We start from the raw sequence: 25,955 nt of genomic DNA, 5'->3' as shown, positions 1-25,955 counted from the left end.
GAGCTGTATCAATTGTGTATCATGTGGGGTTGTATTTAGTAATAGTAGAAGGACAACACTGGAGGGATGCAGTTCCTGTGGGTAGTATTTTGCTGTCAGGTAATTTTGTCGATGTAAATGGAGCTGCACAGTGAGTGTGTTCCACAGAACTCACGTGCCTGGACTGACAGTCATTGTCTGGGGTTATGCATAAATGTGTAACCAACAGCAAATTGATACTCCAGTGTAAGAACTCTCTTAGGGGTGTCTGTTAATCAGATATGACTAAAAGTATAAGCTGAAGTTGTCTTCTCTTGCTTTTGGGATCCTGGTCCTCTCCTTGCAGGAGAAAGGACATCTGTGCTTTATCGGTCATGTCACACCACTTACTCCCAAAAAATGGGGGTAAAGTTATTGTCAGCTTTTCAGACTAAAACCAAAGTTACCTAGTACTCCAAATGCTCCAAAGCATTGGTATCATGTCTGCTTCAGTCATACTAAAAGATAATAAGGTATGCGGATACGGCTGGGAAGATGAGAACAAACCCCGTACTACTAATACCTTGTAGATGCTTTGAAGGTTACATCTTGTGTGTTGCATGAAGGAGGAAACTGGGATTTTTCTCTCTCCTGCTATCATCTGCCCACATGCTTTCTGACCAAGTTAATATTCTGGAAAACTGATCAATGCAGGCAAGCTCAGTTTTAGCCAAGCATCAGCTCTCCTTCGGAGAGGCATCTGCCATGGCCCTCTAGTGTCTTGTGGCTAGTAAGTTACTTCAGTAGTTACCAGTCAGCCTGGAATAGTAATCAGCTCTTCTGTGGACACTGGGGATTTGCCAAGGAAGCTAGTTAGGAAAAGAATACATTTCTCTATTGTACCAAGCTTTTCTTATTGGTCAAATTTCTATTTTTCTTAATCTAGAAATAGATACCAAGCCAGTAAGTGGTTATATAAGGAACAGTGTCTCGTAGTCAGATAAGTCTTCAAGAATGTTAGGTAGAAGGGATTTAGTGTTTTTCTTGTTTGTTTTTGAGGAACAAATAGGATCTTTCATAACTCCAGGTATTTGCTAATCTGCATAGAAAGTTAGTTGTATGGGTGTGGAAAATATACAGCTCTTCGTGTGAAAAGCTGCTTTGATTTGAGTGTGCTGTGTAGAATTAGAAATGAAAGAATATAAGTGTTACCCGGACCTGTAGGTTTAAATACACACAGCACTGTGTAACTTAAGTATTAGATTACCACTTTTTCAGGAAGTAATACTAATAGGTTTGAGCTGTGAGTGGTGAATGAGTTGGTCTGGTATTTTTGTTTCATCCTGCTTTTGCTTTTCAGAATTTGTTAATGACTGTTCTCCCTTATCTGTGTCTCTGTTTTTTTCTGTGAGTGTTTTCTGGCACTGTGATAGTTCATGTGGATGAAGTCGGGGGTACTTGGACCTGAAGGAATGCAAGGACCTTTAGGAGTCCTAAGAGAAGGTTACTAAATAACTCTTCTTTCCATAGATGCAATATTGGGGGTGGGGGTTTGGAGGGGAAGAAGGCTGTGGGAAGGCTTTTAAAAAAACCAAACACACTATTTTCAGAGTTACTTGTACTTTCATATCTTAAGTTTTATGAGTGGTTGTTTTTGACAAGAGCCAGAAAAAATCTTGTACTTTTAAACTGCAGGTATTTAAGGGGTTAATGCCTTGTTCATGCTATAGGACAGAATAGATCATATTACATAGAAATGGAAGAGTGTGTGTTCCCTGAATTCCATTTAAAATTTGCTGTCTTGTTTATAAGAGTTCTCATATGTTAGAAGAAAATTACTGGGATCAAACCCTATTTCTCTTAAAACTGCTAATGATCTTCACATATGTGGAGGCTTATATCAACAGATGATCCTGAGTATTATCCAGATCTGCTTTCTGTTGTGTAGGTAACAATATAATAATGGCTTCAGCTGGATGGTGAAGGAGGTATTTGTGTGCTTTGAAGATGGGATTCTTTGCAGCGTATTGGTATACTTGTTTCTATTAAGCATGAGAGACCATGGAAACTTAAGGATACATAATGAAGTGTTAAATGGATTTTGTTAAATGAGAAGCTACCAGGAAATGCAGTTTTTGCTGATACTGAATCATGATGGTGTGTTTTTAGGGGAATAAGGCTAAGTTGGTGTCATGTGTAGGTAGATGAGTTATGGATAATGATCCTCTTGATTGACATGGCTAATATTGCACATCTGTAAAAAGAATTCATATTGTCTTTTGTGATGAAGGGAAGGAACTAAATAGTTCTTCTCCCAAGATACTTTTGTATCTGATTTTCTGCTTTTATTGAAGGGGAGTCTCTTGTTTATGCAAGTCTTGAGGGGGGGTTTAAGAATAAGCAGTGTTCCTTTCTTGGTGCAGAGCCAGCCTAAAGCAATAGGATTTATTTATCTGCAGTGTTAACTTGATGAAGATAGTGGAGAACTAACTGTTTCAGGGTAACAGTTAGGATACATATTGATCATGTATTCAGAAAATAGAGATATTGATATCTGTGGTCTTTTTTGGTTCCCATAATACTGACTTACTACTACTTTGTTAAATCCTTTTCAGAAGATTATTTTCTTTTTCCATGGTAATTAGAGAATCATTCTTGCAGCTGAAGCTTGATTACTCCAAGCCTACCCATCAGTCATATAAAAGAGTACATTTCCTTCACATTGGAATGAAGAAAATAACATGTTTTACATCTGGTTGAAGCTAGAAAAATATCCCATAGAATTCCTCTGGGTTGATCAGTCTGTCAGAAACTACAATTAAACAGTTCTCTAGCTGTATGACTTTAATACTTAAGTATGTGTTCCTTCTGCTTTTTAGCCTTCTACATAGAGTAGAACTGATCAGAGGAATGTTTTAGAGACTTCTGTGTTCTTACCTGCCTTTGCCACAATGTTGTATGCTTTTCTTTTTTTAACTGAAAAATGTGTTAAAGGTGCATTTTCACGCTTTAGTATCTCGAGTCATTTAACTGAGGTAGTGATGCTGTAGGATTGGTGTTTCTCTTTCATATTTACTAAGTGTTTTAATCAGCTTATCTTCTACAAATCTAAGTAATGAGTGTGATCTCACCATAGCTTCAAGATAAAAGTGATTTGGATATCTTGAATTTTCAACTAGTTCAAATCCTGAATTACCATAGCCTGTGTTCTAAGCAGGGCTGAAATCACAGTTCCGAAGTGTCAGAATGTAATATATTCTTTTGGAGAGCTTTGGGAATGGGTGCTCATCAGAGCCGAGGTGATTCACATGTCCTCCTGAAGCTTCCATCATCCTGGGTTGTGGTGCTATATATGTATCTATGTATGCTTGTTGTGTACTCTGTTTTCCAGCTAACCAGGCAAGGTAAGAGTGTACTTGTCAAGCTCTTGGCATTCCTGACGGACATCAGGGTCATGGTGGTGTTAGTAAGATTCATAGAGAAATTGCCTCATGAGTTTAGAATTACTGTAATCTCTTCAGGGTTAAAGGGTGGGCTCAGTTCCGCGCACACTGTGTCTCACCTAAAAAATCCAATGCGCAGGCTGGAAGGTGTAGAGACCTTCCCCAGATCTTCGCTCGCGAAGACTGGCCATTATTACATTAATCTCTTCAGTTCTTTCAGCTTGCGTCTTGTGCTCCTCTTGGGTAAACCTTTTCCCTTCTATCCAGAAATAGGCTAGTTTAGGGAAACAATCAAATTCCTCAGTGAACTTAGCCATTCACTTACACAGCTGTGTTCTGCCTCCTGCCTCACCATGATGAAAGTGGTAAGTGATCCTGTATGGCAATTCACATAACAAAGCCCTCAAGTATCTTCGGTGAGAGCCCAGTTATCTAGTCCATTATTTTGCTAATATGTTCATTTGGTAAATACCTGTTCCTTTGGATCCTTTGGTGCTTGTTTCTGGTCAGGTCAAGAGCATTGTTCAATACAAGATGGTTTTACTTCGTACTTGTTATCTGGAACACTAAATATGATTAACTTCCTCCTAGGAAGGAGGAGGAAGGTCAGCAGAGCATGTGCTTTTGGATACAGAGTTTAGTAGTCTGTAGAACTCTGGGAAAATGTGGATTGATAAAACCAATTAATAATGAAGGCACTTTGTAAGATCTAGATTGGTATGGTAATATTTATCTTGATTATAGAATCAGAATTTCAGAACTTCTTTGTAGATAACATAAGAGGGGATGTGTTCCCAACTTAACTAGCTGATTTTTTTTTTTTTGAAAACTTGTACTTTCTTCTCAAGTTATTAAAACTTAATTGGCCTGTCTATAGTAGGTTTAATATTATCAAGTTCTCAAGGGATTTAGAGTTCTATCCAGGACTTGACAGACAAACTCTACAGTTCAGTAGACAGAGTTAATAGGTTTAGTAAATATTAATAAAATAAATCTATTGTATAACTAAATCTTTAGGGAAATTATTCTGGTGGTTCAATTTTAAAAAAGAAACATGATCTTGATGATTTTGTGGAGTTTTCTTATTAAAATTATTTTTAATAATTTAAGTGGGTATCATATTTATTAGATAAACTTCAATAAAAACTTCAGATGTATAGGGTAAACTGATAGGGAACCTAGCTGGTGTGTTTTTAAAACTCAGGGAAAAAGAGGTCTTTGAAAGTTAGTGTTCACTTCAGGGAATGGTGTTTGTTTGACTAGAAAAGAGAAGCCTGCCTGGGGCTTTCTTACAGAGCATCCTTATATTCTTGGCTTAAAAAAAAAAAAGTAGTAAAAGTGCTGGAAGCTCTCAGGATGAAAGCAAATCAGGTGTTGTGTCCAGCTTCTCAGTTGAGCGGGTAGCAGTGTCTCTGCTGGGCAACTGTTATGGTGTGTCAATAAGATTTGTTTCCAGTTCTTTTTAGAATTAGACTAAAGCAGTGAGACATGAGCAGTGCAGCAGCAGAGATATTCTTGCTTCCTGAGCTACCTGTGGATGTGCAGGACATGTCAGTGTTCACCAGCTGTATATGGGAATAGAATATTGGTTTAAGCTGTAAGGACTATTGATCAGCAACATTAAGACTTTGCCAGGCTTGAATGCAGAGATGAGTCTGAACTTAAGTGAAATGCTGTTGTAAAGCCCTGCTTTATAATATAGAGCAGTTCAAGTCAAACAGAACCAGCATCTATGTACTGGCTGCCCTGTGACCTCTAGGTGCATTATACCATGCAGTCATTCCTAGCAGTGGCAATTGCCAACAAATACGTGTCAGTTTTAATGCATTTTGCTTTTAAGTCTGCAAGGAATAAGCAAGTCTCTTTTAGGGGAAGGAAGGGAATAGAGTAGGTTATTTGTGGGAGTCTGGTGGAGTATAGAGTAGCTAGAAGAAGATGCACTTTCCTCTGTGGTTTGTTGCCCAACATTAGCAGTTTTACTGGAACTTCTATTGTAGGTGGACAGAGTTTTTGGAGAAGTCAAGTAAGGACAGTGGAGAAATAAAGTGTGATGGTTTTGGAGGGAGAAAAGGCAACAGACGGTTGCTTTTTTGTTTGTATGAAGAAAGTATGTGAAACTTATTAAGAAATGGAAATTCTTTAGCTACTTGAGGTTACAAACAGAGTATACCTTTTGACAAATTATTTGATTCACGGTTGTCCAGCACCCAGGAGCCACACAGACCTTCAGTAAGGAAATCTGCAAATCAGAGCGATAGTTCTGGCAAAAAGTGTTAGAAAGTGTGTTGGCCAAGAATACTAGGAGCTCAAGGTGCTGTGCTCAAGGAAATAAAAAGTTGTTGCTGTAGCTCTTGTATGGAACCATAGTAGAGCTACTAACTTCCCAAGAGCAACGTAGATCTTCAGTTTAACTTTTTGTGGTCGTCACCTACAGGAACTTCTCAAACTAAATATTATTCAAAATAATGGTAGTCATGTAGGACCAAGCATGGATTTCTCACATCTCTTTATTTTATAAGTGACAAAGCACTCCTACTCAGACTGCCTTAATCTCTGCACTGGGAATTTGTTACCTTGACTCTTTACTCACCTAACTGCCTTGCATTGCCTACTGAGTGAACATAAAATCTTGGAATGCCTCTATTTTTAAATCACAGATACATCTTCCAAAAAAGTGCCTGATTCCTTACTTGGGTTTTGGCTGTTAATTTGGTATTCTAAGATAATTTTTAAAAATGGATAGAAGCTCGTGCTTAACACAAGCATGGTGCTAATATGAACTACAGTAAATTGCATATTTTAAAGGCTAAATAGACTAAATAATTTGGACTAAAATGGGAAGAAATTTTTTTTTTAATATTCTAATAAGACATTGAATAAGACATGGAAAACATTGTGCTGTGAAAATAGCCAGTGTGATTTTAAGGCCACGTCTGCTGCCTAATAAGTGCAGTTTCAGTAATCTTGAGTTTGGGTTCTCATGTACGGTTGACTGGTTACAATTTTCTTTTCCATTAAGCATTTTTGGAACACATCATTCCTTATGAGCAAAGGTTAACTAGGGCCTGAAGGAAGCTCAAAGCAGCAAAGTACAGATGTATTTGTAGCAAGGCTACTGACCAAGCTCAGGATAATTAATAATTACTGCTACATATTGTTTAAAGGTAGACTCTCTGTTGTTCAGCTCTGCTAGTGTCTCCCAAAAGATAGTGTTCTGCCCTAACTAATTTCAATGTCCAAATCTGTTGTGGCTAAAGACCTAGTTCCCACATGGTATGATTTCAATTTACACAGTCAGAAAGGTGGCCTCTATGATGTTAGAATGAATATTTTGGTCTTAAATTTGTGAATATTGTTGCCCTAACTGTGTGTTTCTTTGCAATGGAATTAGAGCTCTGAAAATCATTATGGTGTGGTCTTTTCAAACAGTACATTTGTGTAGAAGTTTTTCAGTGTATGGACACACACCTTGTCAGCTAATGATATAAGCTTTAGGAGGAATGCAGTATTTGGAGACGTCAGAGGTTGAGATAAATGGGGGGCTCAGCATCTCTGAGTTTCAGAGGTCTTGCATGCAGTCTGAAAAACTGCTGTGATAAACTTCATTATTTTTGGTATTTCTGATTCTTGTCAGAATTCATTGCCTCAGGTAAAGCATTTGTTGACTTGGAGAAGGCTTTTGTGGATTTTGTATTTGATCTAAAATACTGAATTGCTGAAACCAGTTGTTACATAATTACTCACTGAAACAGCCTTAATATTATATAACCTTAATATTGTTTGAGAACTCTCCCATAGATTCTTATTGATATTGGAACTTGAAGGTTATTAAAGTAGTTGTATGAAGTTACTTGAAAGCTAACTTTAGTCCAGCATCAGGACAGCTCTTACAAAATGGTCCTTGGATGAACCATTCAGTCTCTGAAACAAGCAGATGTATCTCATTTCCATTCCTCTCAAACATACTCCCTGGGATTGTTGTTTCCAGTGTAGCTTTGAAGGTACAAAGACACTAAATTGTCAACTGAACACATGTAGTCTTTCAAATGTGCCGCTTTTCTGGAATTTCAGTGCTGACTGAACAATGGGTGGGCAAGAAACTGCCTTAAGCATTGAAGGATGTGATGGCAAGGGCAGATGGCATTCTAGTGTCATTTTATGTAGTATTAATTACGACTGTCTTTAGTGAAGGCCATTTTTCTTTTCCTGTGCAGCTTGGAGGAGCTCAGAATGCTGAAGACTTTACTAAATTTTTTTCAAATAATCTTAGTTACCAAAATTACTAGGACTGCTGCCTAGGGAACAGTTGAGAGGAGATATTTCCTTCCTTTGATCTTCAAGGAGGCCAGTGGCAAAGTTGCCCTCATTTCTGCCTGTATCCTTTTCCACCACTATGTAAGGATGTGCCAAGGCCAGACCATGACCATGCAGTGCCTCTCTGAAGCTGCTGTCAGGAGATGTGTGCTTGTTCATGCACATCACCCTTCCCCAAGGATATAGCCTGTGCTGACAAGGTAATGCTATTTAAGGCAGTCAAGTAGCATAAAATAATCTCAGGCTACTGACTGATATTCCGAAAAATCTTGGTGCTCTGTACTATCATCTCTTATAAACCCTTAGCTTTTCAGGTTTTAGCATGTTTTCATGTTGTGTTACATTAATGTTTTTAAAACCCTCTGTATAGGCTTCAGGGTCTTCAGGAGCCCCCAGCCATTCAGTTTTATCATCAAACCTACTCTCTTCTAAGCAGTTGAAGCTGTGGTATAGTAGGAAACCCTTTTTCTAAAATAAATTAAATTAATTTGACTTGGAATTGAAGTAAAAATCAGTATAAAAAGTGACAATTGTATTTCAGCTTGTGGGTTACCTGTGGTGAGCTGGTCTGTAAACCCAGGTATCCCTTCTGAGACTTCAGGAGTTAAGTGGAGGTTGTTCCTTGCTGCTGGTTGTCATGTGCCATGTGGTAGTGGATGGGCTGGAGGAACTGCCTGCCTGTTTAAAGGGTGGAACTGGAGACAGGAGGGTGGGTTTTGATCTGGGCCACATCTAGTTTGCTCACACATGTGCTGCTAGTTGAAGTAAAATGAATTGCTCCAACAAAGCTTCCTTGTATTTTTTTTTTTTCAGATCTCTTTATTTTTTGTAGAATTGTAGAATGATCTGAGTTGGAAGGAACCTTAAAAGTGATCTAGTTTCAAACCCTTCTGCCACGGGCAGGGGTGCCATTCCGTACATCAAGTTGCTCAGGACCCCATCCAACCTGGCCTTGACTATCTCTGGGCATGTGGCTTTCACAACTTCTTTGGGCAACAATTTTCATCCTTTTGTCACTCTAATCTGCTGATCTTGGATTGCAAGACAGAAAACTTGCATTTCTTTTGGTGTTTTGAAGATAAATAACATCAAGCGTGAACTGATCTTGGTAGAACTGTATCAGAAAATCTGCTTTGTAGACCTTCTCTGGCAAAGGTGTTAAAGCTGGACAATCTTACGGTATTTACCTGATGCTATTGTAGTGTAGTACTAATTTGGTAATCAAACAGCAACAGAAGAGTTTGCATCATGACTAATTTGAGCAAAACTAGTAAGTAGATTCAAGAAGTTGTGTTGAATACAACTCTTTGGGTAGTTCTGCCATGCTTTTGTCATTTCATTATCTAATGCTCTGCAGATAGTTCTGTTATGGGTGTTGTAGCAGCTGGACAAGTATATAGCTATCTGGATTTCTGGAATCTTGATATTATAACCCTGACTTGTTAGTTTTCTTAATTTATGTGCTGTGGCAGTTCTAGTGTTTTGGGTGGCTCTCCTGTCACTTTCTCTCAATTACGGAATAAGAGTTATTTGATCCCTGTAGATCTAGAACTCTTCAGATAATAAAGATCTCTGCTGACCTAGCAGAAATGTTTCCTAGTATCTTTCTCATGTTAGAGAGTAGCATTTTTCTCCTTTCCTGTGTGTAACTGTACTTTCACACTGTAATTTATGGATTTAAAAAACTGTAGTCCAAAGGTAAACATTTTTAGATCTGCTGCTGTCCTATTGCTTGGATGCAAAGCTATAAAGCTCTCACTTTTAGTTTTGAGACATGAGAGAAAATCCAGTTTCCCTACATCTTTGCTATTCCAGTGTTCCCATCTTCACTTCTTCCTCTGACAGTCTGTGTTTCCCAGGTGTGGGAGTGTCCAGGCCCTTGTCCTTTAGGGCATGCTTGGTGTTTTTCTTGTTGAGGGTGTTCTGTATCCTTTATCTGCCCTTGTGGGGCAATTTGGGCGCTGTTCTGTCTTAAACAGAAGCATGTTCAGGCTTGAGTGCCTTATTTTGTAGTTGCTTGGTGAAGGGGCTGGCTCAGGCAGGAGAAGGCTGCCTTGCTGTCTGCTTGCTGGGCTCTGGTTTTGTTAGAAATCCTGAGAGGGCACAGATGGAACTGAGGCCAGGCATGAAGTGTCCAAGATAGCTTGCCTACTCCTAAGCAGCTGCCAAAGGGCAGGAAACCTGACCTAATTCTTTAAGGAATCGAATTGATCCCAGTTGGATGGAATCAGTCAATGAGTGTGCATGTTCCCCATTTCTGGGAGGCTGCTGGGGAAGAGGTAAGGTCATGGGAGTGCAGCTTGTATCAGATCCTTCTGGCAACACCTTTGTGTATTGCTTTACTGCCTAGTCAGCCATGGGTAAAAAGGAAAAATACATAGTCCAAGGAACATGAATAACTTCTGATACTTTTCATGCTGTAAAAGTAGAAGTAAAATCTCAAAGGGTATTTCAAGAACTGTAAGTTCTCTCATATTTCTGCTCAATACCTGTATTGTGTCTAAATCAAAACCAGAGCTTTAAGCAAACAACTTGGCTTAAAAGCAATTTACTTTTTAAAAGTCAGTTTTATTATAGAGCTTACATGTGCTAATCACTCACTCTGGAACTTTCTCTACTTTGCTTGGAGAAACAGATTTGGTAGTACACAAGCACTTGAAAGGAAGACTAACATGACAGGTTGGCTTGTTGTGTGTCTGGGTCTGGCTTGAGTAGCTTAGAGTTTATAGTTTGCTGTTTGGCTTAATTCTCAAAGCAGTTTCCTTTTACTTAAGTGCGGGAATAACTTTGGCTATGAACTCTGACAGTGGTATGGCCTCTGTTACTTACACTAGCATGCAAGTGAACTATTAACTGCACAGATGCTAATAGTGGCTGGATTTTTTTCAACGGGGATTTTGGAGAGGAAATTGAGAGTAGAGGACTAAAAATAATTGAAGCTATAGCTTTCCCTAGCCCTATTTAAATTTTATTAGTCTGTAGAGAGGAAAATTCTGTTCTTCCAATTTTATTGTGATGTCTTACAAATTGACATTACCTTAGGTGAAAAGGTAAAACCCAAAACTTTTTCAGACTGCGTATGTAATATGACTTGAAAATATGAATTTTTTCCTTAGTGCATTTCTGAAACATGCTTATGTCTCTACTGACAAGGTTAGTGCAGCATGAGAAAAATATGTTGTACAAATTGGTGTGCAAATCAATCTACTCAATATTGTGTTTCCTGTGTATGGTATTGTTTTGGAGAAAAGATGAATTCTGTCGTCTAGTCTCTATTTCATTTTGACTGGTGTTCAGTCTTTTATACATTAATATCAACATGGATTCCTTAGTTGCTAGCAGTGATAAAACTCCTTTAGTGTAGCCTTGGCTGCATTGTTGGCTGTTATTTCTCTCAGGAAAGTTTGTTCTAATTTCCTTGGATCAGGATGTGGCTATATTTTGTATCTTATCAACCATAATATAGGTATGCACTGTTTCATGTATATAAAAAATCCCATACACAGAAAGAGATATAAACATATGCAAAACTGTCTGTAGCAGAGATCTAGTTTTTTAAAGCACCCTATCACTCTATTAGGGGTGACCTAATTTTGGCCTCCCTGAGGGGAGCCTACAAGAAAGATGGAGAGGGACCTCCTGCAAGAGCATGCGTTGACTGAAAGAGACTAGGTTTACATTAGATGTTAGGAAAAAATTCTTTACTGTGAGGGTGGTGAGGCACTGCCACAGTTTGTCCAGAGAAGTTGTGGATGCCCCATCCCTGGAAGTGTTCAAGGCCAGGCTGGATGGAGTTCTGAGCCACCCTGTGTATGGCAGGGGGTTGGAATTAGATGATCTTTAAGGTCTCTTCCAACCCAAACCATTCTATTATGCTATATAAGGAGAAAAAACTCCACCCCAGGTTTTTTTTATTGGTTAGTTGGTTTTTTGTGTGTTTGTTTTGATTTTGTCTTTTTTTTTTTTAAGTTGAGGAGAGTAAATTACAGGCTGACTTGTATGTCCACACATCAGAGTAATTTTCTTGGCCGAATAGTTCTTAACTGTTTGTGGGCATCTGAGTGTACTAACAAAACACAGAAGCATGTGGTTCAGACACTGTAATAGAATATCCTACATCATTGTGATATAAAGCAGAAGGTTTTAGTCTTTTCTTGATCTGAAAGGTTGATTTTTATTTTGAGAAATTTCTTTGCAGAAATGTAACTTCCTTAGGGGTCTAAACAAGAGCATGCTTCTGCTGTAGAAAAGGTTGACTGTTATATTTGAAAGATAAAAAGTAATTGGGAACTTGTTTGGCAAAAGTAGAAGGAAATAAAAAGCCTATTCTGTTGAATTAATTTCATGAAGTTGAAATATCAAAGCATAAAGACACTGAGTCATTCTAGCTTGTTAGCAAAACTAACAGACTGCTTCCTCTTTGCAGAATACAGTTGTTTTTAGTAATCATGCAGGTGTGCAAGTGTCCAGAACAAGCTCTTTGTTTTTTCTTGTCTGTAGTATGAGATACAAACTATCTTAATGTGTATCATAAACTGTTCTGTAGTCAAACATCTAATATGTATTGAAAGCAATGCACCGATTGACCTACATAGAGCAGTTGTGGAGTAAATCAAAGTCATCTAATAAACCTAATGCTGTTATTAGTGTGAAGAGAACAGGGTTTTGTCGATATTCTTTGAAATCCTTAGTCTTCCCAGGATACATATCTTGGTAAAGTTGTGTAGAACTTTACCAAGTTATTATGAAGAAATATTAAAAAATGCCAAACTGAAAAAATGTGGTATTGTTCTTTCACAGCATTTGAAGAACATTTGATGAATTGTCTCTGACTTCACTTGTTTCTACCATTGTTTCTTACGCTGCAAGCTTTGCACTCTGAGAACTCAAAGGATTGCAAAAGGCTCATGGCTTTCAAGAGGGTGCCTTTGGCAACTATGTTGTACTGGATAACTACTTAGGATGTCAGTTCTTTTGATCTGAGAATGCTGAGACTTTTGACACTTTACTTGATTTTTTTCTTTTTTTAAGAAATCGGTACTTTAGTCAAGGCTTAAGGTCAAGATTCCCAGTTTTAAGATGCCACTGCTATAATTAGCATCTTTCTCTTTAATCTGAGGAAAAATTGATGCTGCAGCAAACTGCAGATTTTGTTTCAGAAGGCTGAAAGACTAGGACCACCATTCCTGGCAACACACACTGCCATGATATTTAATCTTCAAGATGGGAAATGACTAGTTAGTGCAATCTTGAACAAATCAGTTTTACTTTTTAATTTGGTGTATGCCTCTCTCTCCTCCTGATTCTTGTCTCCTCCCATGAAGCCCCCAGCTCATGGGTTGCAGGGAGGGCTGCATAAACACTCCTTGATACAGGCACTGCTTCTCTTTACTGAGAGCTTCAGTTTAGCATGCAGCCATCTGATAACCAAGCATTAAGTTTGTTTGAGCAGTTAACCACATAGTCTTCAAGGGGTCAGCTGTTTTGTGCTCCTCCTTACTGTGATCTTGAAGTACTTGCAACACTTTATACAGGATATGTGTTTGAGATGGTGTATCTAACCCAGACACTTGGAGATGATTTTTCTGTGATCAGACAAAGGTTGTAAAAAGGTCTGTTTCTTTTTCCTTTTAAACTATGTGGAACATACTTGGAAATCGATGTACTGATGACAGAATAGATGTTCCTTCAGGGTGTATTTTCTTCCTTATTTAACCAAGTTCCCTGGCTCCTGCATAATCAATTAGTTACAGAACTGAAAACATCCTAGAATAATTATCTACAGCACTTTTTATAACTCTTGATGGTCGAATTCACCTGGACTTTCAGCTGCCCCTGGAGACAAAAATATTGATATGATCTGTTTATCTAATATCAAGGCAAGATTTGGTCTGAATATGTGATAACCTGAGACTTGCTATACAGATTAAGAACTGTTGGTATCTAGATGTTTTAAATTACTTGGCTAACTGTGAAGGAATTTCAGTTTGAAATTAAATTCAAAGCTGTGAAAATGACCTGAATGAGGCCATCTAATATCTCTGGGTCCTCCATACAATGTTTTTTTTGGCATGGTAGGAGATCCTATTTATCAAGTGGAATCATAGTGCTATTTAACAAGCAAGTTCTGCTGTGTAGAATCAGTGAATCGTCTGGTTGGCATATTTTAGGAATGGGTTCTTGTTGTCTTGCCTTATGTTTTTAGTGATATTTGCACTTTCTGTTTAACAATATTTGCTTAGTATTTTATATGTTGTGATTATTTAAACACCACAGTGAGCTTAGTCTCCCAAATGGGTTTGGATGAACAGATGGCATGTTGCTGGGCCTGTGCGTAACTGTGGTATCTGGGCTTATTAAATACTTCCATAAGAGAAATGCAGATGCTGCTTGATCAACTTCAGACTCTTGTGCAAAGACCATAATAACATCTTTTGGAAGAATTATCTACTCATACTACTCAGAGTTCAATTGACTCTTCCAGGGCAATCTTTATGGGCAATCTTGTTGGGAATGATTTAGAAATGGCACGTTTTCTATATGGCACCTGCAGAAATGGTTTACAATAGACTATTTTCCAGCAATTGTACAAACATGGTCCTGTTCCCACCAGACTTGGAGAATATTAAGCTATTTTGGCATTTCTGTCACTGGAATCTGGGATCAAATGTCTTATAATTAGTTCAGGCTGAAGTTCTGTCAAAAGCATGCTTGTTTTATATTAGAGAGGGAATATGGGGCACTTGGTTATTCCTGTCAGTCTTTCTTTGGAGAATTGCTTCAAAGTGATGAAGTAAAGTAATTGATTGGGACTTAAAAATCAAGTTAGTGCTGATTAGTGTGAAGTGTCATTGGAGAGGGTCACACTGTGTGCTCTTATGTATCTCTTCAAATCAGCATGTGACACAGGCTGAGCACTGCAGTAGTACAGAGCAACAGCTGTTGATGAGCCTGTTTGTTTTTTGTCTTAAATTTTTATCTTGCTTAAAAGAGTAAATTGAAGGTATTCATCTGGGATCTAATCTTCCATGATCCATTTGCTGAATGATTTGATATGTACAGGTTGAATTTGTAATGAATCCTATATTTTAAAGTATTCAGGTTTCCTAAACCAGGAGATACTCAAACCTATTTCTTTTGAAATGTGGAGTAGTGAACTACTGACATTTCATTGCTGTTTATCTTTCAAAGGTTCTCTTGGCTTTCAACTCTAGAGAGTGTCCTTATAGTCTCTTCTTCCTGTAAAGCTAAGGAATGGATGTAATCTTAAAATTCAGTTTTATGAATGTGTCATTTTCAGAGGCGTGTCTCCATAATGCTGTTTTCAGTGAGTTAGTAAAAGAACAACCTCCCTGCTAATATTTCTATTTCTGGCTTTACAGGAACCTTAGAGGTAATGGATGTTCATATGGAGCTGTATAGTTTTTGCTTGCATATTATTGAGGAATTTTGGTACATAAGTTTCTTTTCCATGAGTAATGTTAGTGTATTTTCTCCTCTTGGGTTTTCTGCTGTAATCCCACAGCTGACAAGTCCCAGTATTACTGTTGCTCCTTCAGATAGGTTCATCTTGTGAGACACTTGCAAACTCCTCATGTCTCTCAGTACTTGTATGAGCATGGGATGGCATGTTCCTGCTTTTCTAGTCCTTTACTCTGCTATCTTCTAAAAGAAGCTATAGAATAAAAGGAAATATGCAAGATCATGTTAATACACAGTCAACCACACAAGATGGGGAGAAGACAAGGAGGTGGGTCATAAACTGAATGTGAATTAAATGTTGTGCTGTAGTGACAAAGGCAGAAGGCAAGAAAGTATGGCACTGGAATATAACCTGCTCTGTTCAACATGTACTGCCTCATCTGTCACACTAAGTAGCAAGAATGTCTTACTGCTGTTGTTTGATTTTGGTTTGCCCCCCCCCTCCCCCCCTTTTTTGTTTGTTTGTTTTCTTGTTTTGTGTGTGTTATTTGGTTTTCTGTTTGTTTGTCTGTTTTTAGTGATTGTGATATGGCTTTAAGGGTATAAGACAGCCAGAGTAGTTTTGTGCATGCTCTGAAGAATTTCCTCATTGCTGGGAAGGTACGCAAATGCTTGTCTGCAAGTTTTCTGTAACGTGAACGTGGAGGTCCATGTCATTGTAAAGTTGTTTTTATTAGGCCACACATATCCTCGTATTAGTAACTTGGTATTTCCAATTCTGCTGATGTTTTTGAGTTTCCATTTAGTTGACCATAAGCTGTGGCTTTTTTATCAGTTGATGTAAGCAGGTGACACAGTGCACTTAGCAAGCACAACTTGGTTTGGATTGGTATTTCCATCCACAGCCTAATTCTGACAGTAAGCAAAAGCAGTTAAACAATCAATTGTTTGAAGACTGATCAATGTAGGAATCACAGAAGAGAGGGAGCAGAGGAAAATGAGAACAAGTCCTGCAGCTGGACTCTTGCTGTACACATGAAGTCATCTTTACTAGGCTTTGTAGCAATATGCTTTGCACCCTTCCTTATAACTAGGTCTTTGTAATTGGCCTCTTTGCTTTCAGAAATTGGAGTAGTTTGTTGTCCTAGTCATGTTTGGTACCAAACTTGGAAGATTGGTGAAAGTGAGCATCTGTTTAGGAGGTGGTATTTCTTTCTTGATTTCGAGGCAGGTTTCAAGCTTTCTTGCATATGTTCTATTTTTTGTGGAGAGCACTTCCAGTGACTGCTCTGCCCAACAGGTGTTGCATAGTGTTTTGCCAGCTTTGGTTTAAACATGAAATTTTTTGTTTGCCTTTATGTTGATTATTCCTATTCTCCTGTAAACTTGTTTCTGCCAGATGTCTTCACAGATCTCTCTAGCGCGTAACTAGGCAGATTGAAGTCGAAGCCTTCACCTAACATGTGATAAAGTTTTTAGGTTGCAATTAATATGTAGTGGAAAATCTTCCATGAAGTTGGAAGTTGGGTTGACTAGTTTTATCTTGAATGGGGTTAAACTCTCCCTGGAAGATTTTTCATTTAATTTCATTTAACACTGGGGAGCAGGGGGCATGGCTGGTATTTTGAGTTGAAACCACCTTTTTTAGCACTGTAAAAAAAAAAAAAAATGTTACATGGTTACGATTCAAATTATCAATGCATAGGAAGGAAAACAGAAGTCATAAAAAGTAAATCTTTGGATTGTTAAAATAGGTTGAGCTGGCACTGCAGTGCACTTCAATGAGTTAGCAGATTGTGCAATTTAAATCTCGTATCAGACTTAGTGGTTTGGAAATTAATTATAGGATGATGGAAGAAGTTAACTTGGAAAAGTCTTTAAACTGATGTAAGTAGCGGGACGTTTTAGATAAACATAGAAGCAAGTAGTATATACAATTGATTTAAACTTGGAAATTAGTTTAACTATAAGCTAATATTTCGTACTTCAGGAGCTTGTTCTGTGAGAGTCATATTAGGTCTTCTGAGATGGAGGAATGGCCATGCATAGAGGGTGCCTGAAATGTAGATGCCCAAGAAGGCCAGAATGTAAGGCTGATTTTGGCCTTATGGGGATATGTCTATCAGAGGTCACAGATGCAGGGGTGAGTGGCTCTTTTCAGCTGAAGAGGCCTTCTTGCCTACGTGATGCTACTTGGCATGTTCTCTTCCCGAGATCTTTTGCCCTGTGGGCCATGTATCACTGTATGCTTATCATGAAACATGAGTGTAGGGGCTGCCCAGATTTCTGTTGTTTCTGGCTCTTGCTGTCATCTTGGTGACTTTGAGTCTTCCCAGGGAAATGCAGGGGAGGAAGGAGAAGAGGTGATTTGGAGCTGATTGTCTGATAATAACTGTCCAGTTCTTCTCTGGGTATCAGCTTTTTTGTAAGGTAAGCATAGAGAATGGCTGTTATCCTGCTGGAGTCTTTGACACCCAGTTTTTGCAAGTCCTACTGATGTAACTTTGATTTTTTTTGTTTTATTGGTTTTTCTCTCCTTTTTTTTTTTTTTTTTTTTTGGCACCTGTCTGGTACTGGGGTTCTGTGTTGGATACTGAATTGCCTCACACCCCAACATTTTTTGCTGTAGTGTGGACACTTACAAAGTATCTCATGGGAGGGATTGGACAATCTCCACTAAACAAAAAACCCAATAACTACAAAACACCCACCCCAAGGCACATGGAAAAAAAAATCCGCTAAAGATTTAGTTATATAGCCTATGTAGTAATGTTCCTAGTGTTTTTTATTGCAGTATGAGGAGTCTGCTCTTCTTTTTAGAGTAGTCAGCAGAGCTCTGATCAGGTTCACTCTGACTGCATTGATTTACCGATTGACTTTAAGCATCAAGTGAAAAGTATTAGTATTTGCTCTGTCAACCTACAAAATAATAGCCTGGGAAATCCCAAAATTTGTTAGTCAGTTTCATAATTCAAATACAAAACTGGGCTCAGCAGGGTTTTTCTGAGGTTTTAGAAAGTGAGATTATATAGGCACATCAGAAGGTTTGTTAAAGATCCTGAGAGTGGGGTCCAGAGAAAAGACCACACAAGCTGTGCTTCAGGATGTTTTTGTTTTCTACCTGTCAACAAATTACACTATGCTGTGAAGATTTATAATAGAGCACTAATAATGTTACTTGGTGTTCTGGATGGAAACTATGCACACAGAGAACAATAACATCTGAAAGTTTATTTTAAGGCAGTAATGCAAGTAAATGCTGTGTTCAAGGTTTGTATTTGTGGTTGTGACTTGTTAAAATGGAAATGGAAAAACAAACAGGAAAAGCACGAGAGATAGGTTGATTATGGAACATAACATCATGTCTTGAATTTAACTCAAGTACAGAGACCATAACTATTTCCCTTAAATGCATCTGTCAGACTTGTTCATACTTGTAGAAACAAGGCCCTCAATCATGTCAAATGTGCAAAAGTAGAATAAAAATAAACACGAATTTCCTTATCTACTTCAATTGGAGTTCTGTGGTCAATTTTTTTTTCATGTTTGTGCTCTGAAACTCAGTGGTCTTAGGAGTTTTTAAGCCCTTGTGAAACTCTAAACTGATCATGTTGCTGTGATGGAACAGATAGCTTAAGCAGGTGTACATGTCTTCTACTGGCTAATGAAGTGTCCATGTTTATTGGAATAGCTCACTGAATCAGGGCTACTAAACTGATGGACTTTGCAGTTTTTGCGCCTTCTGACTTAAGACTGTGTATTTTTAGTGTTTGATGGAAAATGGATATGCCAGTGCAATAAGGTCTGATTGACAGGCACCTTTCCAGGTTTCCCCCAGAGCATCTGGATGCTTTGTGTGTCTAAAGAAAATCTTGAGGGAAGGAAAACAAAGTTTATTATGGCTAAGTGAGCTGCTTGTAATATTCGCTTCTGATACTCTGTTTTTGTCAGAAGTTCTGACAGACTTTCCATTTATACTTGATGGGTACTCAGTAAAAAGGCAGGGATATTCCAGAGGCCTGAGTTTATCCAGGTACTTTCTTAAGATTACTGTTGATTTCTGCTCCACTATGCTTGTTTCAGTAAAGGATTGATTTAGTTTTGCTTAATGTGACTTGAAGAAATGTATCCCTTGATGTCAAACACAGAGTAAAAGCTAGATATCAAAGTAGGGATTTCTACTCTAGTTACCAGTAATGAGTTGCCCACAAAAGGATATAGTTGCCCATGGTCTCCAAATGTTTGTCCTTCTGCTTCCTTAGGAAGTCTTCATTATATGTATACCCAGGGAGTTTGAGGTCTAGTTTATTCTGCTTAATTGCAGTGGCCTACAGGAGCAGTACTTTGTCTTCATTTTTAAAACATAACATTTGTAAGTAGTTGGAAGAAACGGAAATAATAATTCATGCTTTTTTTACTATATAAACTGTTAGGTTGTAAGGTAGCCCTGTGTATGGGTGAGTATAGTTAAGAGTTTTATAAAATGCTGGTTAAATTAAGCACCTACTTTGTAATCCTTAATTTATAGCCTTTTGAGTTATTATTAACATTGTTACTAATCCTATATAAGATGAATAAAGTTCCATGACCAGGGCATGAATTGGATGAGGCTTGTGCATAGCCATGATAATAAGCTGTGGAGATACCAGTAATCTCATTTGATGAGAAACATTACCTTTTATAAGACTCGCTGTTGTCACATGGCTTTTTCTTTTGAGCAACAGATGATGGATATTGAATAACCCTCCTGAACTTGCCCTCAGGGTTCTCCTCTGCCTCTGTGGGAGAGAGTGGTTGGGCCGTGGCCCTTCATACTTCTTTGGGTCAGGTGAAAAATGAGGGTGTTTCTCCTCAAGTGCCCAACGTGCTAGACAGGAAATAAGGGCAGGGACTGCCCTTGGTTTCAAATAGTCAGTGAAGCTTTTAATCCTGTGGGTCCATTAAGGAAAAGGATGGGGGCTAATTCTGCATTTGAGAGCAAGAAAAATGTTTGAGCAACACTTGAGAGGAAGCAGTAAAGACAAAGAAATGACACTCCAAGTTTCCAGGGGTGGGGGCTCTTGGAATAAAATTTTATTATTGATAGCATTACTGAAACTGTATCCCTTATACCATGCTCGGGATTTCTGTGAATATTGTCACTGCACAGTAGTGTTGAACTAGATAAAACAGCTTTTTTCCCTGAAGACATACCCTTGTTTTCCCAGCTCTGGTCTCTAAAGGTTTAAGCACAGTCATCTACTTTGTGTTAAATTTTCACGTACAGTCATGAAATCATAAATCTAATCCCTTGCATTTTAATGGGGAAACAGGGAATAATGCAGTCATTCTTGTAATGAAGAAGGTGCAAAAGGTAGTCCGAGTCTGAAGGGGCTGAATTGTGCACTCTGTCATATTCATTAACTTAATCTCTAAATTTTTCTCTAGTTTGGGGCTCGTTTTCTTGTGCATCAGAGAGAGTTTTTGTTTTGACTACTGTATCAATGAGTGGGGTGAGAGAAAATGAATTGCAAAACAACTTCCTCTCTTTCTCTCTGCCCCCTGCCCCAGCTTTTCTCTCTCCTTTGTGTGAAAGTGGCCTGATTCTCCTCCCAGCTGTTTTACCCAGGGAAGTTAATTCATTTGGGCTACAGTTGAAAAGGATGTATGCCAACTACTGTGGGCACATGCATCATGCAGGACGGTGTAGGGGAGATGCTGGAGTCTGCAGTGAAACAAGACGTGGTTTCCTAAGCAAGCAGAGACAACTTTTTCTGATTTGTGACAACTTTATTTCTACACGAGGTCCTGTGAAAACTGATTTTGTGTGCGCATATTCTGAAGTCTCTTGCAAAGTCTGGAGATGCCTTGCTGTAGTTTGGATGCACTTTTCTTATATTATGAAAAAACATGATTTCTTTCTGTTTTTTCTTCAGGCAACAAGAGCCTCTCTGACTCAACATTGTACCAGTCTGGGGGAGTCACTGGGCAAGGAAAATGATATTGCCCTGATTATTGATGGCCACACACTGAAGTATGCCCTTTCATTTGAAGTCAGGCAGAGCTTTCTAGACTTGGCACTCTCCTGTAAAGCGGTCATTTGTTGCAGGTAAGAAGTTTCTGTGGCTTTTTCAAGTAACAAAATGGATGTGAAGCCTGTGAAATTCAACCTACTATGCACCCTGCGACTAAGCAGCTTACTTATCAGTGTCTTCCTTGCTCCTATGGAGGAGGAAGCAAGTCCTTCACTAAAATTGTTATCTAATAATGCCATTCCTTTTGCCACAGTCAGTCCTAGTTGAGTTTGATCTCTTTTATGAAATGATGAAAGATCATGAGAAAACATTGTGCCTAATTGCCTGATTATAGCAGACACTGATGAGGAGGAGTAGAATGGATGTAGTCGTTTGTAAGCAAAAAGTTTGTGATACTGTTCAGTTCAGCTCTAGAGAAGGTCTCTGGATGAATTTGTCTTGACTTAAAATTTTATTTTATGTGAGCATGTGGGTAACAGTGCCATTTGCCCTGTTTAAATGTTAGAGACTAGTGCTTGCTTTATTATGTCACAGCAGAATTTATTGCCTTTTATGGATTTAGCTGTACACAGAAGTGGTCCTATGTCATGACTATTTCAGAAGGAAATAAGAGCCTTCCTAGAAATATGAAAAGGAAAGCCAAAAGTTAACCTGCTTTACTTTCTGTATGGCAGGAGGGCTGAATCATTTTTAACTTGGAAAGATCATGCAACTTTGAGGACTGCATGTGTATTTGTTCTCGTTCCTGACAACTGTGACCTGGAAGGGTCACTGTTGATTTAGGCAGATGGGAAGTTTTATCTGCATTCTAGAAGCAAGACCTGCTCTGTGGGGAATGACTATATGGAGACCTTATGCTACTGTTTTGCAGCCTTACTTATCTTTATGTGTGTTCTATCATACAAGTATGACATGGCAAAAGCAATTGCTGTCCTGAAGTAGATTAACCCATGGGCTTCTGTCTGACCAGCTTCTTTCCAGATATCTCCTGGACTGGTGTTCTGCAGGGGCACAGTACTGGGGCTAACGCTGTTCAGCATCTTCATTAATGATCTGACAATGAGATGGAGTATGCCCTCAGCAAGTTTATAGATCATACAAAGCTGTGAGGAGTGGCTGATATATCACTGCTGCCATGCTGAGGGACCTTGACAGGCTGAAGAATTGAGCAGAGAAATCTTATGAAGCTCAGGAAGGGGAGATGCAAAGTTTTGTGCCTTGGGAGTTACAACCCCTTGCACCAGTAAACCGTGGGTATTGCTAAGCTAGAAAGCAACTTTGTCCAGAAGGATCTTTGGGTCTGGGTGGACAAGCTGACCATGAGCCAGCAATGAATCCTAGTGGCAAAAAAAGACCAACAATACCTTGGGCTGCAAGGTAAAGAGCATTGCCAACGACTGAGGGGAGGTGATCCTCCTTCTCCACTCAGCAGTGGTGAGGTCACATCTGGAATGCCGTGTCCCGTTCTGGGATCCTTAATACAAGATGCAAACAGGTGTAATGGACAGTCCAGTGCAGGAACCACAAAGATAATAAAGGGGCTAGAGCATCTTTTGTACGAGGAGAGGCTTGAGAGAACTGCAAGTCTTCAACCTAGAGAAGGCTCAGAGAGTATCAGTTTGTACTCTCTGATACTTAGTGTGTCAATTTGTAAGAATATATAATAGGAGTGAATGAAGATTTATTTTTTCAATTTTTTTTTTTTTAAATTTGGGGAGGGACCTAAAGGGAGAGGGCATTAAGTGTTAGAGCAGAGGATCTTACTTTTGCAGCTGTTTCATGGGAGTAAACAACAGTGTTTTACAAGGAGTAAGCTAACACAATTGCAGCAATCTTTTGAATGCAACAGGCCCAGATGTAGGACCAGTAAGAAGATTGGTGTAAAGTTAGCTTGGACTTAGCACCAAGTGCCCAGGAAGGGAATTGACTCCTGGTGTAGACTTATGCTCTATTTGTTGGGAAGTTAACAAACACTGAGCAAACAGAAAGCTCTTACTGTTGTACTCTATCACAGTGCTTTGTTAGAGGTCCTTCCAAGGCAGTTTGTTAGTTTTTTCTTGAAGATTTGACAAGTCAAAGACCTGTGTAGCTGAAACAAATAATAAATTGCAAATTATTAAAATTATACACAAAATATAAGTAATTAAGGTAATGAATGATCCTGTTTTGTAAAGAAACATACAATACTGGGCATTTCCTCTCTTATTTCATTATGGGAGCCAGCAGGAGTTTTATTTATTAGTGAATTAGCAAATTGAGGAACAATGCGGAAAAAATACTCTAAAGTATAAATCAAAAGGAAAAAGATGATGTAATTTCATAAGCTTAAAAGGAGGAATGAAAATAGCTGAGTTTTAAGTCCCCAGGGAAAAGGAGGAATGCTTTTAATAACCTTTAAGGCTTTGCAGGAACCTTCCATTTACTTGCCAGGTGTTTGGTACTGAGGCAAGAAAAACATTTTTTTCCCCCCCCCACTCTGGGTTCTTTTTGATAGTTCTTAGTGTGTAAAATAAGATAGTGCACTTAAACTTCACAGGAAAAAGTTTTAAAATGTAATTGGCATAGCAAGAGGAAGTTTCAAATTAAATAGTTAGTCTTCAAACAAAAATGTTAATTGGGAAGGGGATCTGGATGTTTGACTTAGTGCTATGATGTTTAACCACTCTAGGAGGAGTTGTGTTACTATTCTTAACGTTACATAAATTCGTGGGACTTAATATTTTATAAATTTACTAAAATATTTTCATCTCCTCTAGGGAGTTTAGCTGTATTTGCCATTCTTTTTTTTTTTTTCTTTAAATATACTGAAGATACACTGTATATTCATTTACTGGGCTTTAGGCATAAACTGTAGTTGAACTTGATTCTCAGGGGTAATCTCTTAAAATGAAACTGTAGTAAACCTGGCTCCATTTTGCATTAAGAGGGAGAGATGGTATCTTGTGATGGGGTTAAGTCTTCCAGTGTTACAATGTTTCTAGCAGGCCAGTGGCACAGTGGAGTAAAATATACCCCTCGGGAGACTTGGTAAAGCAAGCAAAATCAAATCAAACAACTCTTTAAGAAAAAGCCTTGTTTGTTGAAAGTTTTTCCAGAGACTGACAGATCTTATTATCTTCCTTCGTATTGACTGGGATGTCAGTGCATTGAGAGCAAGCAAAATTTACTTTTCAGTGGAAGTAAGTGTTGTTTTGAGGGCAGTTGAACTCATGACTTCATTTATGAGATCTGAACTGTTGATTGCCTGTCTCAGGTTTTAAAATGTTCCTTAAAGGACTTGTTTTTATTGATGTTTTGTAAGAGAACCAAATGTTAAGGCTTATGTAGAAGTGACATTATTTTTAACAACAAAATGGAGTGTTATCACTCGTCTAGTGTTTTTACACTAGCTAGTTTTGTACAGCAGGTTGTCGTGTTTGGCTTTGAATATAAAAGTAGCAGAAAAATCTGTAACTTGTGTGTTATGGCAGCATACTTAATTCTCTACCAAGGGGCCTACCTTGAAATATTTGTTATCGAAATGTGTATTGTTTCAGAAAAACTTTTTTATGACTGTGCTTTGGGAACTTTGTTGTTGTTTAATAGAACTTTACTACAGGTGACAGTGACTATGCCTTTTACGGATTTAATACCATATTAACAAGACTTGCATCAGGGAGAAGCAACTCACCAGCATTTTAGACATTAAATAACTCCAAGCAGTTTGTAAGTACTTCAGTACTTAAAATTAAGGGTTGGACAGTAGACATGGTCCTTTAATTTCTCTTACAGATGTAAGCCCAACAAAACAAACATCTCCAGAGTTGTGTGTAGCATAAGGATAGGACTACTTCTGTCACTGGGCTGCCTTAGCATTGTTGTTTTTTTCCTCTTGTATTACTGACCATTTCTGCAAGACTGTTTGATGTGATGGTGCTAGAATGTTGTTTCAGTGGAGTAATACTCTTTTCCAAACATAGCCTTAGATCCTGCAGCTTTTCATCTGAGTGAACAAATTGTTGATGCCCTTTTGGAGGGGTTTCAGGCAATGGGAAAACCAAGAAAAATGTCTCAATTGCTGTAAAATCTGTCAACTTTTCTATTATACTTTTATCAGATGTCCTGTTCCGTGGAGATATCTATCTGTACAGCACTGTAGCATGAGCAGAAACTTTGGAAATCTGGCAACACCAATGTCTGTGGCTTTCTGCTATTTCCACAGGAGCTCTTGCCATCTCATGGCCACTACTTCATCATGATTTTGCTTGCTTTTAGGTGTGAAAGGCATGTGCAGTTGTTGCCCAGTACCTGAATACTGACTGGAGGGCTTCTACCCAACCTCCTCAGCTTTGTTAGGTGATAGTGGCACAAACTGTTGCTTTCAGTACCTTGAGCAATATTGGAGCTGTAGCAATAATGGTTGGGAACTGAGTAAAGAAGTAAACAAGCTGAGAAAATGGTTGTTCTTTAAACAACCCCCCAGCAACAATAAACTCCCTTGTTTTTCTGTCTGCTTTGCTACTATGTGTAGTATGCAAGGGTAAGGACATGAGCCCACAAGCATCACTCTGAGAACAACCACTAAATGTTCTGGAATAAACATACCCCTTGAGTAGTGTGCGCCTGCTTGGGTGTTGGAAGGGGTTTAATGACCTGAAAACAGGAGGCTGGATAAGGGAAGGAAAGAAGTGACTTGCAAAGAGTACCTGTTGCTAATTGCTAGTGTCACTTCATCAGCTAAGTAATGAGAAGAGATGGGTAAAGTTACCTTAGCAGTCGGAGTTGTAAGACCATAGCTTGGGTGCTTCTGGTCTTTTGTCATCAT

At 38.6% G+C, this 25,955-nt stretch overlaps 1 protein-coding gene across 3 annotated transcripts in view; it reads left to right on the top strand.

The window, feature by feature from the left end:
• ATP8A2 (ATPase phospholipid transporting 8A2) overlaps positions 1-25,955 on the top strand; it is a 318,028-nt gene that overhangs the window by 96,143 nt on the left and 195,930 nt on the right. For all 3 annotated transcript variants that reach the window (XM_050334134.1, XM_050334135.1, XM_050334136.1), the window contains one exon: positions 21,053-21,225. In XM_050334134.1, the coding sequence (XP_050190091.1) occupies positions 21,053-21,225 (173 nt within the window). The remainder of the gene's footprint in view (positions 1-21,052; positions 21,226-25,955) is intronic.

This window comes from Myiozetetes cayanensis, unplaced genomic scaffold (genome assembly GCF_022539395.1).
Source record: "Myiozetetes cayanensis isolate MyiCay16 unplaced genomic scaffold, myiCay2020 scf5-8, whole genome shotgun sequence".
In the NCBI taxonomy this organism is placed as follows: Eukaryota; Metazoa; Chordata; class Aves; order Passeriformes; family Tyrannidae; genus Myiozetetes; species Myiozetetes cayanensis.
This window is presented reverse-complemented; position numbering and strand designations above follow the sequence as displayed.